At 60.0% G+C, this 17,847-nt stretch overlaps 1 protein-coding gene across 1 annotated transcript in view; it reads right to left on the bottom strand.

Annotated features, from left to right (window-relative positions):
* Positions 1 to 15,436, bottom strand: part of CROCC2 (ciliary rootlet coiled-coil, rootletin family member 2) — a 59,870-nt gene extending 44,434 nt beyond the window's left edge. Inside the window, exons 1-5 of the mRNA XM_032857954.1 lie at positions 15,300 to 15,436; positions 6,314 to 6,464; positions 5,111 to 5,259; positions 3,026 to 3,132; positions 1,505 to 1,670 (exon numbers count right to left, since the gene is read on the bottom strand). Coding sequence (XP_032713845.1) covers positions 1,505 to 1,670; positions 3,026 to 3,132; positions 5,111 to 5,259; positions 6,314 to 6,464; positions 15,300 to 15,380 — 654 coding nt within the window. The 5' untranslated portion in view covers positions 15,381 to 15,436. The remainder of the gene's footprint in view (positions 1 to 1,504; positions 1,671 to 3,025; positions 3,133 to 5,110; positions 5,260 to 6,313; positions 6,465 to 15,299) is intronic.
* Positions 15,437 to 17,847: the final 2,411 nt, after the last annotated feature.

Genomic DNA, 17,847 nt, shown 5'->3' with positions numbered 1-17,847 from the left:
AGAAGGAAATCTGCACAGAGACACACCCTAGTAAAACCTCAGGACTGCAAAGTCAAAGCCAGGATCTTAAAGCTGCCCGGTGGGAGGACAGATACCATCAAAGGCCCTGGGGGCCAAACCTCCTGCCGGAGGATAAAGAAAGGGTCTTTAAAGTACTGAGAGAGAACACCTGCTGACCAGCGAGACTTCCTCTCACGGCTGAGGGGGAGATGAAGACCCTCGACCAGCCAGTCCAAGCTGAACTAGAGACCTGTCTTCCAGGACATTCATCTCCGCTCGGTGGGCCCAAGTCCGGCCGCAGGAATAGGTGGAAGCAGGGACGTGGGGCTGCCTCTCACAGGCCCTCTGCCGCATGCAGGGGCCCTGCTGTCAGCCACCACCCTGTGGTGACCGACATGGCCCTCTCAGTGACACGTGTAAAGGCGCACTCTCCCTCTGTTGCTCCTCCCCGTCCACTCAGCAGGAGGTCCACCCAGCCTTCCATGGAACAATAGCCACAGATGGCTGGGCACGGGGGATAAGCCCTCCTGTGTAGCAGCTGTGGCCCGGGCCTTTGGGGGCCCAGCCAGCTGTCCTTTCCGCCTGACGCTGGTCAGACAGTGCAGGATGGCCCCATGAGGTGGGTTCTTTTGAGGGACATCTGTGAGGGGTCAGCCTGGGGCCCAGGGACACTGGACCCCCTTGACTTTGGCTTTCACCTGGAAGCATTTTCCAGGCAGTGTCTGAGAGGAATCCTGCCAGTGGTGTCTAGGAAGACCATGGGGACACCTGACCCTCCCTTTGGGATGACCACAGCTACAGAGGCCCACCTTGCCCCAGGCTGGGCCCCTTTCAGGGGACTGTGTCCAAGGACAGACCAGAGCAGAGGTGTGAATGCCTCTTTTCACTCAGGGGCCACAGCCTAGCCATGGGAAGACCTGGACCAGGCAGGGGAGTGGGGCGTCATCTTTCCCAAGCATCTCCCCCAGCTCACATCAGGGGTCTTGCCGTTAGAGAACAACCCTGAGGCTGTGGCCTGGGGCACTGTGCCCTGAACCCCTGCAGGGCTTAGGGTTTCAGAAGACTGTGATCAGGCAAGGCCTGGGAGGGCCCTGCTGGCACTGGCCGTGGGCTGGGAGCAATGGCGTGGCTCCTGGCTCCTCCGAGTGTCCCCGACCCTGCAGTCCGAGTGGGAGTCAGGCCTATGAGCTCGCCTTCTCTTTCAAGAATGGGGCAGGCTGTGCAAGAGCCAGGACCCTGTGCCCTCATTCTACTTTCCGAGTCTGATCTTGAGGTCTCGCCTATTCTCAAGTCCCTCCCTCCTCCGGTGCCCCCACTCTGTAGACGGCTGTGGTCAAGCTGGGTGGGGAACGTGGGGTAGCAGGAGGTCAGTGGCCTTGCCTTCCAGGAGCAACCACAGCGAGAACCAATTCACCCTCTCCCAGCACCCCTCTGCATCCTCCCTGCCACCAGCCACAAACACTGGAGCCCGTGTCCCCCGCCCACGGGCGCAGTGGGAGAGTACCTGTCTACCAGTCCAGCGCTGGGCCTCCCTCAGCTCCAGCTCGCCCCGAAGATGGAGCATGCCATCCGCCGTCCTGGCCAGCTCCTCGGTCAGCCTGTCGTTGGCCTTCTTCACCTGTTTCAGCTGTTCCCGCAGAAGGGCGTTCACCTGGGAGAGACCTGTGCTCCTGGATGGGCCGAAACCACAGCAGCGTGACAGTGGGCAAGTGGCTTCTCCTTTGAAAGGCTCTCTGAGAGCCCAGCTCTACGCTTCCTGGGCCCGGCTGACCCAGCTCAGTGTGAAGGTCCCCAGGCCACACCTAAGAGGCATGGACCACCTGCCATGGGTCCCCCACGACTCCCCAAAGGGTGGCAGTATCTGAGTGCCGCCAGCACCCTCCTCCATCTCTGAGATGCCTGCTCTCCCTCTCCTCCGTGCTGAGTGCTCCTGGCTGTGCTCCATGAGTGTGGCTGGCTCAATCGCAGGGGCCGTGAGCCCTGAGACACATGAGAGGGGTGGCACTGGGAGCTGAGGGCACCAGGCCTGGGAGGAGGGCACGGGGCAGTGGAGAGAGGGAGTCTACACGCCCTGGGAAGGGGGCAGCCCCCCTGTGACCATGGGGTCCTTTCTCCACTGAAGCCAGCTGCGTGGGGTGGAGTGTCTCTCTGAGATCCAGCCCTTCCGGGCAGGCTGCAAGGCCACAAAAGGGACCTTCTGTGCTCCTCTTTGCAACCTGGGCGTCCTCTCCTCCTGGGCTGTGACCCCTATTCCCTCCCCTGCTGTTTTTGAAAACTGGTTTTCAAAATGCTTCTCAGCACTTTGCTTCCATTTCCAGAGTCCCTGAGGATGAAGCAAGTAACGGGAAGTATTCCATAAATGTTCTAACCTCCCCCAGGTCTGGATTTGCCGCTGGGCTCAGGGGTGTAACCCCTCCTGTCTGTCTTCCCTGCGGTGTGGAGATATGCCCTTCCCTTCTGGGGATGGGGTCCTGGATCTTGGGGGTCAGGGCCGCTTCTGGAGAGCTGGGGTTACCACCGGGAGGCTAGGGCACGACATGCACTGGCCGCTGGTGAGCAGAGGAGTCCCTGACCATGCAGCCGAGGGGACCTGGGAGGCAGGGCCAGAACATGAAGAAGGGGGGTCTTGAGGGCAGCCCCCATGGGCACCCCGGGACTGGCTGTGCTAACAGGGGCCACAGTCAGCTCAGGGGCCTGCCTGCAGAGCTGGCCAGGGCACCAGCCTTGGCGTCATTGGGGGCCTGGAGGGGGCACGCTCAGGAGCACAGGGCCTGTGAGACCCTCAGACCTGTGGGACCTGCACCCCACACCTGAGGCCACAGCCGGTGGGACCCCTCCCCACCCTGCTCTGCCCACTCCTCCCACTGCCTCTGAGGCCTGCAGCCAACGTGTCCAGGCAAATTTGACTTGGAGTCTCTTTAGGAAGAGACTGGCCAAAGGCCCCAAGTCACAGTGGGGTCTGCCACCTCTAGGGGTGATGGCCGAGCTCCCAATAGCCTTGACTGCCTCACACATCCCGACTCACCTCTGCTCAGCAGCCTCCAGACGGCCCAAGGCCTCTTCCAGGTCCACGCTGTGCTCCAGCTCGGACCTCCAGAGCCGAGCCTCTGTGCTCTCCAGGTGGGCCTGTAGCTGGAGAGGAACAGAAGCCCCCACCTGGCCAGTGGCTCCCCAGCCCCCAGTTAGGGCGGCTGTGGATAAAGCCCTCCCCAAGGTGGGAGAAGGGGTGTCCCTCCGGCTGCCAGCAGGGGCCTGCTGAGGCTCAGGCCCCTCCCCACAAGGGGGCCGAGGCACAGGCATTCGCCCCTGACCCTATGCCCAGTGCCTGTGGCTGGCTGAGGAGGGGTCGCCAGGGCCTGCTTCGTAAGGGGCAGGATGGCTGAACTGGGGTCACTCTCCATTGAGAGAGCTGAAGATAGGGGTCCTGCCGCTCCAGCTGCACCCCTCCCCCACCCCAGTGCTGGAATCTGCGTTCTGAGTGTCTCCTCTCACAGGTGGGCAGGAACATGGCCACCACCACGAATGGGCTTCGTCCCCCTGCAGGCCTGGTGGAGAGGGGTGTTGTCTGAGCTGGACCAGGCCTGCCTCAGAGTCTGTGTCCTTCCTGGCTCCCTGCTGGGACCTGAGCAGATGGGGAGCCTGGAACTCCAAGGGGAACAGGAGGTGCCAGGGGTTGCCCCCAGCTTGCTGACCCAGAGCACACTTGGGGTGTCTGGGGAGGGGAACTCAGGTCCAGTGGGCAGGCTGGAGGCCTGGGCAGGGGCTGGGGGTGTCCGCAGAGCAGGTACACTGGCCACCCTGACCCCCGCCCCACCCTGTCCATCTGCTCAGGGGTGATGCTGGGGAGGCCTGGCCCCTTCAGGCGCCTGCACAAGGGGGAGGCTGGACGCCCGCGGGAGCCGGCCATGTGCGCTGAGCTGCGGGGTCTGGGAGTTCAGTTCTGACTCATGAGGCTTACTAATCTGTCCGCAGGATTTCTGGCTTCTCTTCCCACTCCCGGTTCCCAACATCTCCCCACCCTGTGCTAGGAAGGTCCCCCACCCCCAAAACTGGGCCCAGGCCACAGACAGCCCTGGAGGGCTGGAGCTTGCTGATGTCCTCCTGGCTCTGACAGGGATGAGGACACCGACCCTCGCGGTCCTGCCCTGATGGGTGCAGTAGGGGTGGGGCAGCGGGGAGAGCGGGTGTTTAGTGTGGGGACTGGCGATGCCCTTGGGTAGCTGGCACAGGTCACTGGTCATGCTCAGAAGGGCCAGCCCTGGTTCAGTCTCGGCTCCAACACGGGCAGCACGGCCCTCGGCAAGTCTGGCTGCTCTGAGGAAAGTGGGGTCATCTATCCTGCCACGTAGTGCAAGGAGGACTCTGAAGACAGCAAGGGTAGGGTGGGCCAGATGCATCGGAGGCCCTGAGCACCCCACACTGGGACCGGGCATCCTGGCTCAATCCCACTCAGGAGCCATGGGGCTTGGAGGGGCAGACCCTGGAAAAAGGCTCAGGCCTGGCAGGCTTCCTCAGCTTTCTGGCATGGGTTCACACCTGAAAAACAGGAGCTCCCCCAACCCCACACTTTATAACCACATGGCCTCTTGCTGCGGCGGAAGGCACTGTAGGTGCTCTGGGGACCGAGGACTGAGGACCCACTGGTCACAGCTGTCCTCTGAGGTCTGTGGTGGCCTTGATTGTCAGGAAAAGGTCAGGGGGGCAAAGCCAATTCTCTACAGGCTCTGTCTGAAGGTTGAGACCCATTCCTAGCAGACCCCAAAAGTGAGGTGCTGGGGCCAAAGGCTCAGGATGACCAGGTTCTCCCCACAAAGCCCCCAGGCAGCCAGGACACAAGTCCACACTTCAGAGACCAGGGGAGAGGAGCACTAGGAGGAAGAGGGGCCTGGACACCCGTCCTATTCTCACCCTCCCCTCTCCAGCCCATTTTCCGGTTTGTGGCTTGGGGTTTGGTTTAGATGTGCTGTGGCTGAGGTCCCCTGTCACTCTGTGTCCTAAGACTCAACAATGGTCCCGGCCCTCTGACCACCAGTCCCAGCAGGTGACCGCCCTGCCGCAGGCCAGGCTGCCGCCTTCTACTTGTGCCCACATACCCGGGGCACATGCTTACCCGCTCACTGAGTGCATGGTATCTGCCGGCCAGCTCGTCCTGCTCAGAGCCTGCCTGGGTCAGCAGGTTCTCCAGCCTGGACAGCTCCTCCTGCAGGAGCTCGTTCTCCTCCTGCACACGGGCCGCGACGGCCAGCGGCTCCTGTGTCCCTGGACGGGTAGCACCAGTGTCAGCCCGGGTGGCTGAACCAGGGTCCCGCTATCTCCTCAGCCACCGCACCCTGTCCGGTGGGCCTCTGGGCCCCTCACTGGGCTCCCACAGCTGGTCTGCCCTGCTCTTCCAGGAGGGTCCCAGGTCTGACTTGGGGACCCTGGTTGGGGGATGTGGGCTTCATGCTCCAGGCCTTCCTCCCTCTCCTGCTGGAGGACTGGCCACCGATGGCTGCCCTACTTCTCATCCACATCTCTAACCCCAACACAGTCCCAAACCAATTAGAGTGGAGGGTGTGGGAGTGGCCTGGACTCTGGGGACCACCACCCCCTGTGAAGCAGTGAGAACTACTGATTTGGGGTAACCGGATCACATCTGAATAGTGAGCTGCTTTTCTAAGCGTTCAGTGGGCTTTCTTCTGCCTTGGCAACAACCTTTTGTGAGCGACTGGTTCCCTCAGGAGGCTGGACAGACCCTGACTACAGAAAGGGGTCTCAGGACACACACATGAGGGAGTCACCTGCACTAGCAAGGGCCAAGTGGCCTGATCAGCTGGGTGGCCTGCTGCGGGGACCCAGCTGGGGGCCAGTCCCTCTGCTGCAAAGCCTCTCCTTGTGGCAGGGGATGGGGGGAAGGCTGGGTGAGCAGAGGTCTGGAGGGGACCTGCGGGCTCGGTGAGCAGAGGGCTGGGCGGGCTGGGGGGACTAGCTCAGTGTCTGTGCTTCCTGGGTTTTGACCTTCAGGATTTTCACTCATCTAATGAAACAAATACGATGAAATCCAGATGGCTGGTCACAAATGTGTCACAAACAGAAATGCACCACTGGAGAGTCCTTGTGGCCTCGTGGTAAACATGCTGTGGGTCTTGACATAGGACCCCTGTGGTGACCCCTGTGGGAGGGTGTGGTTCTGTGCCCCATCACACCGCAAGAAGACAGGCCTGGAAGGACCAACCGAGGGGGACACTACGGGGCCGGTGAGGAAGCTGATGGCCCTGTGGCTCCCCTGGTGCTCACCCCCACCTCCATCGTCACCCCTACCACTGTCCATCACCTTGGTGTGGTTCGTCCCCCAGGCTGCCAGCCACGATCTCACGGATTCGGGCGGGCACAGGCGTGGGCAAAGCCTGCCGGCCTGCCCCACGAATGGTCAGTGTCCGGGCTTCTCTGGTGGCCATGGGACTCAAGACAGTGTCCTCCAGCCTCTGAAAAACAGCCATGCAGACACACTGGAGGCTGGCAGCCTCCTGGACAGCTGCCAAATACCTCCCCACAAGCCCACTGGGGTTAGTGGGGCCACCGCAGGGCTCCCCCGCCCCCAGCAGCAGTGCCCCGGAAAGGACTGCCTGAGGCTATCTCCCAAAGTACATGCCTTGGTTTCTCTACCTGCAGGGTGGGACAGCACCCTGCCTGCCTGGGATGTGTCCTGAGCCTTGGGGGCCAGGAGGACACATAGCCTATCTGCTCACGAGTGCCCTGCCCTCTGGCCCTGCTCCACCTCTGTGGGGGCCAGGCTGAGTGTTCATATTGGGCCCCTCCAGAGAAACTGGGAGGCAGTTGCCCTTGCTTCGGTTATGGGACCCGATCTGGCACCCCCCTGCAGCACACAGTCTCACCACTTTGGCTATGGGGGTTTCTGAGAGGGACTGGCAACTTGTAAGAACCTAGATCCACCCACCCACCTCCCTGCCCACCAGGAAGGGCATGAGGAGGCCCTGGGAGAGGGCAGGACAGGAACCAAGGGAGGGGCTGTGGGAGGAGAGTGATGACAACCTTCCTTCCTGGCCTGTCCGGAGTAGCTGACCTGCTGTGGGAGAGGTCTCAGGAAGCCTGGAAGCAGGCAGGAAATCCCAGGGTCCTGGATACCCAGAGGCTGGGGCTGAGGGGTCCTGGGCTCTGCTGGCACATTGCTTTGGCCCTGGGGATTCTCTGCATCATTAGGTGAGAAGAGCTGGGGGAGGGCCGGGCGTCACCCTCCAAACCCCGGGCCGGTCAGGGCCCTTCTTGCCGGTCTAACTGCGGCACTGGCCCTGGGAAGGACATTCAGGGGCCCGCGCCCGCTCTGGACATGTGAGGCTTCCCAGGGGATCCTGGAGACAGATGTCTGCTCCCAGTGACTCTCCAGGGCTGCAAACCGGGCTCCTCCTGTCACCCCCCTACCCAGTCCCAGATGTGCTCAAACTCACCCCTCCTCTAGCTTTCAGGATCCCTTTCCTTGTGGTCCCTCAGAGCCTGCTCGCCCACCCTGTGACCCTCCAGATCTCCCTCCCAGCCTGGGGTCCCAAGGAGTGACCTCCTACTGCCGGTCTCCTCCCTCCTCTGATTTCCTCCTGGCTCTCTCTGAAGACCTTCTCCAGGTTCAGACCCCTTCACCAGGCTCTGTCCCTCAGCCCCTGGCTGGTTGGGGTGGAGGGCTTCCCGGGGCCTACCCTTGTTCTGCCCACCCCACTGCCTGGTATTTCTGCCCACATGCCTCCAATTCTCCCTGGACACAAGGCGTGCTCCACTTGGACCAGACTGCTAAGAGTCACCCCCAGACCTGGGCTCCTGCACGACACTTGGTAGGGCCCCGTTCTGATCCCCAACAGCAGCCCAGTTCCTGGACCATCACTGAGCAAATACCACTGACTGACTTCCACTGCCCTCCCCCTGGAGCGAGAACCCTAGTTTTGGCCCACCTGGGACCCAGCCCTTCTTCAGGCCTGAGCCTTGCTTTGCAGGATGTTTGAGTTTGACTCAGCAGGGGGCCTTGGGAAGGCGCCACCCCCCCACATCTCCCCCAGATGACCCCCTTCAATATTACCCCGGGTGGGAGGTGAGCAGCCTGCCTTGGGGGCCTGGGAGGACGTGCCTGCTACCCTTTCTGGGCCAAGCAAGGCACGGGTGCCAAGACCATCAACCGCCTCTAATGTCTTCCCGGGAGGCAAGGCGGCTGAAGGGGCTCAGCCTTTGTCTGCCCTGAACCCTGTATTTGCACTCAGGGGAAACTGAGGCTCAGCGGGGTAGCGAGACCCACCCCGGGCCCCGCTGTAAGAACAATGAACTCCAGGAAGCTCTCCCTCCGAGGCCCAGAACGGCTCTGCCCCTTCGCCCTCCCCCACCCTCCCCGCTCCCTCGGGCATCCGAGGCGCCACCCGCTAACGGGAAGGCAGCAGCGCCGCATAAACTTGACTCATTCCTAACATTTACAGAGGGTCACTTATTAGCCGAGACGTCCCAAGAGGCGCTGGGGGCGTAATGGGTTCCAGCTGTGGCCGGGTGCCTGCGATGGACCGTGGCCCAGCTGGAGCCGAGGGGGCGCGGCGGGGGGCGCGCGGAGGGGAGGGACTGTGGGGTGTTGAGGGCGGGGAAGGGGCAGGCCCGGAAGGGGGAGGGGGAGGGGCAGGAGGGGGGCGGGCCGGCAGGGGGAGGATCGGGAGGGGGCGGGTCCGGGAGGGGAAAGGGAGGAGCTAGGAGGGGGCGGGGCCAGGAGAGAGGCCTGGTCTCCATCCGGGGCGGATTGTGGCGCCTCGCGGACCTGGGGCAGGACCTCGCTGCTCTCTGCCTGTTCCGGGCATCCTTGAGTCTGGCGCAGAGAGGCTGCTCACTCCGCCCCGGGACCTTCCTCCCCAGCTGGCTATTTGTGGCTTGACTCCGGTGACCGGGCGTCAGCGTGTCCCGGCAGTGCACAGGGAGACTTCGGACTATCCCACTCCCCGCCCGGTCGCGTACTCTCAGACCGTCGGAAGGCGGTTTCCCCAAAGACCTCAGACTCATAGTTGAACCCAGCCATTACCCTTCCTCCTGCCCCCAGCGCCCTCCTCAGCTCAACTTGCACTAAAGGCGAGCTCCCAGCCCCTGTGCGGCCCTGTCCATGGAAGCAGATCCCCGCCTACGGGGCCAGGCACCCCTTGGTCACGGTCACTGCTCCGCTCCCCACCGCAGCTATGTGGAGGGGATAGCCTGCACGCGTAGGAACCTGGGCTCCCCTATCTATCCCCCATCCCGGATCAGAGTAGGATTCCCCATGAGAATCGGGCTGGGGTCCCTGTCCTGCCACAGCCAGCGCAAGCTGTGACCCTGGGTGTGTTTTCTGCCTCAGCTCCTCCTTTGTGAAGTGGGAGGGGGCATCCTAGAGCCCTGGGGGTGCTGCAGCTCTGTGGAGGGTGCGGTGTGTAGTCTGCGGGACAGGAGGCCTCTCCGGAGGGCAGGTGACCTTGTAGGTCAGGAATGGAAATCACGAAGAGCAATGTCACTACTTCCTCTTGCTGGGGCAGCATCAGTAAGTCCCTGAGTGGCCCCTCTGGACGTCCAGGCTGCTAGGGACACGGGGACACAGACAGCCTATGACCCAGGCGGAGAGAAGGATGGGTTCACAAGAGGAGCCTGGCATCTTCAAGATGGAGAAGGTGAGGCTCCCTGCACCCGACTGAGGGGGATCTTTGGGTGCCCCAGAGTGAGCCCAGGGGCGGTTAGGGAGGGGCACCAGAACCTCTGATTAAAATCACCCTGGGAGAGAGCGTCCTGAGGACGATCCCAGCTCAGCCAGGTCACAGGCTGCAGCGTCCTGAGGTAGCAGCAGACCTAGGGAGGGAGTGAGAGTCCAGGGGCTGTCCTGGGCCGCTCTGCTGGTGGACCGCCCGCCGCTGCCAGGGCCTGGCGGCCGAGCTCCCACAGTGCCGCCGTGTGGCCATTGGCGGCACTGCAAGAGGCTGCGCCTGTCCCAGTCCTTGAGCTAGGAGGCTGCGGCAGGGGGTGGGAGACGTGCAAGGGTGCAGGGCTCACTGGCCCCGCGGAGAAGCCGAGAAGTAAAGGTCAGGTCCGGAGCCCGTATGAGTGGAGTGAGGCGGGGCACTCACCACAGAGGATTTCTTAGCGAACATTGTAACACCCGCTCTTGTCTACTTTATGGGTGAGGGGCCTCCACCAAGGTCATGCACTCACAAAAGGCAGTGTTAGGACTGAGCCACCTGTTGGTCCTGGCACCTTCCTGGTGGCTGGAGACTGGGTCTCAGCAGGCATGCTGGCCTCAGGTGTCCTCCCCAGTGTGGCACGTCCCTGAGCCCAGACAGATGGGCTCTCGACGCCCCCGCCCCTGTTCTCCTCCCTGTGTGCCCACTCCAGCCCTCCCACACCTGTGGGCGCCACAGGCCTTCCCGCATCCCTTGGCAGCAGGCTTTGGCCTCGCCAGGAGCGGGTACAGCTGGGAGAACATATCCGAGGACAGGGCCTGCAGCCAAGGCCAGCGACCGGACGTCTGCTTGCCATCTTTCCGTGGCTTGGCCTGCGGCAGAGAGGGCCCTAGCCAGGGTGAATGCCTGCCAGGCTCCGTTTCCTGAGGAAAAAGAGCTTCTCTGTGTCTGGGATAGCACCTGGCCACTGACTGCTGTGTCTCAGCACTGGCCAGTGTAGATTTCTACGCATTTGTGGAGCCTTCTGGGGCACTGGGTATCACCCCAGGAGCAGGGCCGTGCTTCTTATGGGGGGCCGTTTGGCCCTCAACTCATAATAAATGAGAGATGTGGGCCAGGCACTGAACAGGCATCGGGGGGAGAGGGGGACAACTTGTCAATTATCTCTGTGTCCCCAGCATGATCAACGCTTGGCACAGGTCACCAAGTGAATGGCGGAAAACCCAGCCTAAGGAGCAAATCACCAATTACGAAACAAATTATATTAAGGAACTCTTGGAAGGGCAAGGGCCCTGTTGGTCTTGTTTGCTCCTGTGTTTGCAGTGCCCACACAGACCTCCTAGAGGAAGTGGCAGGTGAGCTGTCCAACAGCTAGTGGGGACAAAGATCAGGTGTCCAGCTAGAGGGAAGAGTGGAAGCAAAGGCAGTGGGGAGGGTTCTCAAAGTCTGCGTGGGGCCTGGGGGAGGAGGGCGCAGAGGACACTATGGAAGGCTTGAATGCCTGGCTCCTTGGTGGCTCTGCCACCACAGTCCCCTTGGACCCCAGGGTGGCGGCAGGAAGAGCAGTGTGTCTGAACAAGGAGGGGGATGTGGCCCATCTGATCAGCATAGCTGGTTGATCTAACCAGGTCTGCTGTGACCTTGGCTGCATCAGGGCAAATGGACAGAAGATTCAAGATAGGCCAGCGCCTCGGTCCCTGGCTGGCTTGGAAGGAGGACAGGCCATGGCCCTTGGCAAGTGACTAATGGGGGCTTGCCACACTGTGATGCTCTCAAGCCATCCCAGCTCCTGTCCCATGGGTGGGCCCCCTCAGCTTCCATCCCACCCCATCCTGTCCCATCCCACCTCATCTTCTGTCATGCTCCTAACACATGGCTCCAGCAAGCCTGCCTTCTCCTTACGCATCAGTGATTTTTCTCTCTCTTTCAGACCTTTCTTATAGACACAAACTGTTTTAATTTATACCACTCTTAAAAAAAAAATGTTGCTCCTACATGCCCCATGAGGGGACCTTGCAGTCAAGGTCACCCGTGATCTACATGCTGCTGATCCCAGTGGTCCATGGTCTCCACTTCCTTGATCTGTTAGCAGCAGGTGGGTCCCACCTCCTCCCTGAAACACTGTCTTCCTGACACCACCCCTCCCAGCTGTTCTCACGTCATTGGTCTTGGTCTCCTTGGCTGGTTCCTTCTTGCCTCCCCCATCTTTGAGTGGGGAGTGCTCCAGCTCCTCTTTCTATGTACACACACACCTGGCTACTCACTTGCCAACAACCCCAAATGTCTGTTTCCAGCATGGAGCTCCTCCCTGAGGTCAGCGCCGTGCATCCACTCACCTCCCCCCTCTCCCCACCTGGATGCCAGTAGGCTTGTCCTCGCCAAGATGTTCCAAACAAAACCTCTGAACACAGTGTAGTCAAACGAGGTTTTAAAAAAAACAATATGAAAATCCCCACATGTTTGGAAATCAGGGTGTTTATACCTCTAGAGAACCCATGGATAAAATCAAATGGAAATTAGGAAACAGTTTGAACTGGATAATGACAAAAATTATTATGACAAAATGTATGGAAGGTAGCAAATGCATTGTTTAGAAAGAAAAGCAGACCTTAAAAAAAGAACCAAAAGCTAGTGGGAAATGATACAGTTCCTGTGGTAAACAGTGGGGGTGGGTTCCTCACATTAAACCAGGAGTTACTGGGGGACCCAGCAACCCCATTTCTGGGTGTATCCCCAAAATGAGTGAAGGCGGGACTGGAAGGGAGATTTGCACATCAGCGATCCAGCAGCGTATTCACACAACCCAGCCGTCTGTAAACAAGTGAGCGGAGACATACAACATGGTCCAGCCGCACAATGGAGCACAATCCAGGCTTGCAAAGGAAGGACACTGTGACCACGGCGAGCACATGGATTCCCCCCCAGGGGACACTGCGCGGAGTGAAATGGATCAGGCACAGAAGGAGAGTTAGTGTCTGACCCCACCTCCGAGGTCCTGAGAGGAGCCAAATTCATGGAGGCAGGGAGCAGAAGGCGGGTGCCAGAGGCTGGGGTGGGGGTGGGGAGTCTGTGTTTCATGGGGACAGAGTTTCTGTTTGAGAAGGGGAGAAAGTTCTGGAGATGCTGGCGGTGATGGCTGCATATGTGTGAATGGGCTCAATGCAGCTGAACCGCACACTTAAAAAATGGTGAAAACAGTAAATTCTATGCCTAGATACATCTATATTTACCATAATTTTTTAAGAAGTTAAAAAAACCTTTTTTTAAGATTTTATTTATTTATTTACCTGAGAGAGAGAGAAAGAGAGAGAGCATGTGCGCGCACGTGTGCGGAGGGAGAGACGGAGGGAGTGAGACCGGAAGAGGGAGAGAGATTCTTAAGCAGAGTCTACACTGAGCACAGAGCCCAATGCCAGCCCCGATCCCATGGCCGCAGGATCATGACCTAAGCTGAAACCAACAGTCAGACACTTAACCGACTGAGCCACCCAGGCGCACCGGTAAACAAATCTTTTTTTTAAAAAGACACCTGCAAATTAATGAGATAATCACGCATCTCAAAAAGTCAGATGAACAACAATCCCAAAGAACTGAAAAGCGAAGGATAAAAAGTCTATACATTAATGGACAAGAAGGCAAAAATACTGGAAAGAGGATCAACCAATGGCTGAAATCAGAATAGGAAACGTGGTATCGCTCAGGGTGACCGACCCCTCTTGGCCTGTCCTGGGTCCCCAGAATGTCATGCGGGAAGCCCCGGATCTCCAGCCCCTCAGTTCCAGGGGCCGGTGGCTATCTGCTTCAGGTCCTCAGACATCAGAACAACAATGAGAACATACTGGAAATAACTTCCGTCAGTAAGTCTGGAAATTCAGATATTGTGGACAAATTCCCAGGAAATATCATTAATCAGAACATATACCCAAAAGAAAGAGCATCTGTTTTGGTAGCTCTTAACCCAGAATCCAGGGCCCTCTGGTGTTGGCCTCCTGCCCGGGCTCTCCCGTCTCTCTGCTCTGGGCCCGGACGCCCCGAGAACCCAGCTCTGAGGAGGAGGCCTGGGGCCAGGGGCTCTGGGGTGCCATGCCCAGGCTGCAAGGGGCGCTTCTCTAGGCACCGGGGTACTTTCAGGCCCATTCCCCCGCGAGGCCCCCATCCACAAACCGCCCCTTCCCAGGCCCCGCAGTTTCCCCACTTGCAGCTGGGGGCGCTGGAGGAGCCCCGTGGGCCCGCCTCCCTGTCTGGACAGGCTATCTGAGCATCTCTTGGCGCCAGCCTGCCTGCTCACCCCCAGGTGCCGGCACCAGGATCTCCATCACCACGATGCAAATAACAGGTTTGGCTGGGTGGGCGGCGCAGACCTCGGGTGCGACTCCTTGTGACTTCCAGGTGACAGTTTCCCACAGGTAGTGGGGACTTGCGGGACAGTCTTGTCCGCCAGGCACCTGCGCGCACTGCAGACAATGGCTCCAGCCCGAGTTTCTCCCTCAGATGCCGGTAACCATAGCAACGTGCTTCAACCCTCAAGCCTACGTTTTCCTGGAATCCAGAGGGGATGATAGATTCCTCCCCAGCTGACGGCTGATGGGAGGGTGCGATGCCTGGCTGAAAGAGTCTGGAAACTGTGATGTGCAAGCCTGACCTCCCTCTGCCTGTCCTTCTCTCGGGCCAGAGAACTAAGACTCTTGGGAGCCGGACAAGGTCACCAGGCCCGGCCCTTGTTTTGTGTTGCTGCGTCGCCCAACTCAAGGATCCTGTCCCATCACGTCGTACCCTATGTGGGCACCATGTGTGTGTGCATGGGGGTGTGCATGTGTGTGTGCATGTGGAGGGTGGTTCCACCGTGTTATGTAATCACGTGGCACCAACCATGGGCGATCACTCTTCTCTGACCACGTCAATCCCATGTCAACCCCCTACAGCACACGCTGAGATTCTAAGAACCGGGTTAATTAACAACTGAGTCAGCCAGGGCACCGAGGGTTCACTGGCATCCCTAAGGGGTCAGTCAGGGTGGGGACGACCTGACCCAGGTGGCCAGAGCCAGGTGATGGCAGTGGGGTGCAGCTGAGGAATGGGATGGCGGTGCTGGGCACTGGATCGACTCTGGGAAGTAGGGGAACAAAGGAGAAAGGGGCAGGGGGGTAGTTCGTGGTCCCCACTGTTGTTGCTGTTATGCACACGGGAAAGTTCTGGAAGTCACAGAATAGATCCTGGGATGAACCCTATCTGCCCAGCAATGGCGGCTCCCACACTCTGCCAGGAAGAAAGCAGGGAATGAGATTCCAGCATGTGGGACTCCGGTGTGGAAGGGTAGTCCATCACTCCCTACCCACAGTGCTCAGGCTGTGACCCTGAGGCTCGAGAAGGGGGCTGGTGACCTGAGCTCACCCAGGCATGAACGGGGAGGCCGGGTGCTCGGCTCAGGTCTCCCCACACCCAGGCCACCCTCTCCCAAGGCCCCTCTCCTGAGCTGAGGCTGCCCCGGTGTATGTGTGCGTGCACACGTGCGTGTGCGTGCTCGTGCTGACCATGTGAGTGCTCGAGGGCCCCTTGGAGCTGGGGAGGTGTGGCTTCTCTGTGCACCCTCCCAAGGTGCCCTCGGAGCCTACTCCCAGGAGGGTGCTAGAGGGCGGGCACCCCACTGACCTGGATCACGGTGTCTAGCCCCAGTGGAGACCGCTCTGCAGTGGCATCCCCGTGGCCAGGCTCGCTGGAGGCAGAGCTCATCTCGGATGGGAGCACAGGACTCGGGAGAGAGCCGGGGCTTGGCTGCCCGGTGAGTGTCCTCCTGGTGCCCTCGCCGGGCTGGGACCGGCCCCAGTGCACCCAGCCCCACACCTGTGCAGCACCTGGCTCCTCCAGTTGGTTGGTCGGTTGGGGCGTCCAGCTGCCCCCTCTGGGCTGGCGACCAAGCAGCCAACTAAGCCAGAGGCGTTGCTGGGGCAACCGCGACGCTGAGGATTGAGTTTCCCTGGAAACAGGAGTGCAGGCCCTGTTGCCATGGGGACTAAGGAACGCTGTTGTCTGCAAGCCGTCTCCTGGTCACTGGAGACGCCCTGGGTGAAGCTGTTCACCTGAAAGACCACAGCCAGAAGGGGCTGGCTCTCCCCCAGGCCTCCCCCTCCCCCGCCCTTGTGGGGAAGGGCTCCCACCTTCCAGGGGCATTCTCCCTGGGAGAAATTGTGTGTTTGGGGCCACGCATCAGCTTCCTCCTAAAGGAAAATCAGAAGCTATGTCTTCCTTCTCCTTTTCTTTTCTTTTCTTTTCTTTTCTTTTCTTTTCTTTTCTTGTCTCTTTCTTTCTTTCTTTCTTTCTTTCTTTCTTTCTTTCTTTCTCTTTCCCTTCCTTCCTTCCTTTCTAAGATTTTATTTATTTATTTATTTGACACACACACACACACACACACACACACACACACACACACAGAGTGAACATAAACAGGGGGAGCCAGAGAGGGAGAAGCAGGTTCCCACTAGGCAGGGAGCCCAATGTGGGGTTTGATCCCAGGACCCTGAGATCATGACCTGAGCCAAAGGCAAACGCTTAACGACTGAGCCACCCAGGAACCCCTATGGCTTTCTTTTCTAACATCTAGAAAAGAACTTTCAGGTCAGTAGTGGGAATGTGTCCAGCAGATGGGTAGACTGAGGCCTGGAGAGGAGAAACCACCTGCCCGAGGACCAAAGGAGACCCCCATCATCCTAACCTTGCACTTGGATGCTTCCCTCTGGAGCTCGGTCTCAGGGTAATCTACTCCATGGGTGATTTGTGCCACACTCGTTGTACCCCTGTCACTGAAAAATTTTCCAGAGCCACATAAAGGACCAGCAGGGACACCCAGAGCTCACCCACTGGGGTGATGGGACCCAGGCCCAGGAGCAAGTGAGGGACAGGCACAGACCTGTATCCCTCCCAGCCTGGGCCTCCTGGGGCCTCTGGACTGAGTCTGGCACTGGGCATCGAGGCAGACCAGTGTCCCCTCCCCACGCCTCATTCCACGCTGGGTCTCTCCCAGCAGAGTCCCTCTTGAATAGGGACAGCAGCTGGAGATGGGCCCAGCAGCCAGGAATGACTGCCCCTCGAATGAGAGGAGACCTATGTGGGACTCTGGGGATGTCCTGGGGACCCCCAGAGCCTGGGCTCCTCTGAGGCCACTCGAGAAGATAGGAGTCAGCCTGCCTGGGCAAGGCCAGAAGGGACCTGGTGGTGAGGGGGGTGCTCGGTGGGAGGGCTGCTGAGGGACTGCGAGGGACCAGGCTGTCTCCTCAAGATGGAAATTCAAGACCGGGTCACCTGTGCTTAAAGGAAGCTGTCTTTGAGAAGCACGGGATCTTTGTTCCGGAATCCTCAGGGCCTCTGCAGGCCGCCCCCCGGGAGGACAGCCACCGGAGTGCCTCACGCAGGCACAGGCCAGGCTCCCCAGCTGGACGTAGTCCCACTGGGCCTGCAGGGCTGGCATGGGGCTCATTAGACAGGCAAGTGGACGGGCCCTAGCCAGTCCTTTCGCCCCAGGCCCCTCTGGACAAGCGTAACTTCCAGCTTCTGAAGGTAAAAGCCGAGATCCAGATTCAGAGCCCAGGGGACCCATGCTGTAGCTTGGGTACCTTTCAGCACCCTAGGCTGCCTATAGCACCCTTCCCCCAGAATCTGAGCCCAGGGGGTTCGGAGAGGTGTGAGGCAGGTGTCCTCAGGGAGGCAAAGGGAGTGGCAACATTGCTCAGGGGCTGGGCCTCCTCTGACCCCGACGAGGTGGGCTCTGGGGGCATAGAGGGTAAGGCCTGCCTCCAGTAAGTCTTCCCACCCGGGGAGCTCAGTGTGGGACATCTGTGTGGTGGTGGCACGAGGGGGCCGTGGAGGCCAGCGTAATTATCTGCCATCTCTCTCAGGAAACCAGGAGAGTCGCGGCTCCGTGGTGGGAGGGACAGCCTGTCGCGCCTCTTGCCCCTACTCCCCAACCCAGCATTCACCTTGGCTTATTCTCCCCCTTAAGCCCTCGGGCCACACAGAGAAGCCCGGCACAGGTCCGCCTTCGCCCACACCCCTGTACCCTTTTCTCTAGGGAGATGCCCAGCCCCTCGGGGCTTCCACAGGCCCCGTGGCCTGACTGCTTGGTGTCCATGCTTGTGGCTCCTGGTCCTGGGCTGTCAATGGACGAGAAGGAGAACCTTCAGGACCAGGCAGCCCTGGGCCCGGG

Source organism: Lontra canadensis, unplaced genomic scaffold (genome assembly GCF_010015895.1).
Source record: "Lontra canadensis isolate GAN:19392208 unplaced genomic scaffold, GSC_riverotter_1.0 scaffold13, whole genome shotgun sequence".
Taxonomy (NCBI): Eukaryota; Metazoa; Chordata; class Mammalia; order Carnivora; family Mustelidae; genus Lontra; species Lontra canadensis.
This window is presented reverse-complemented; position numbering and strand designations above follow the sequence as displayed.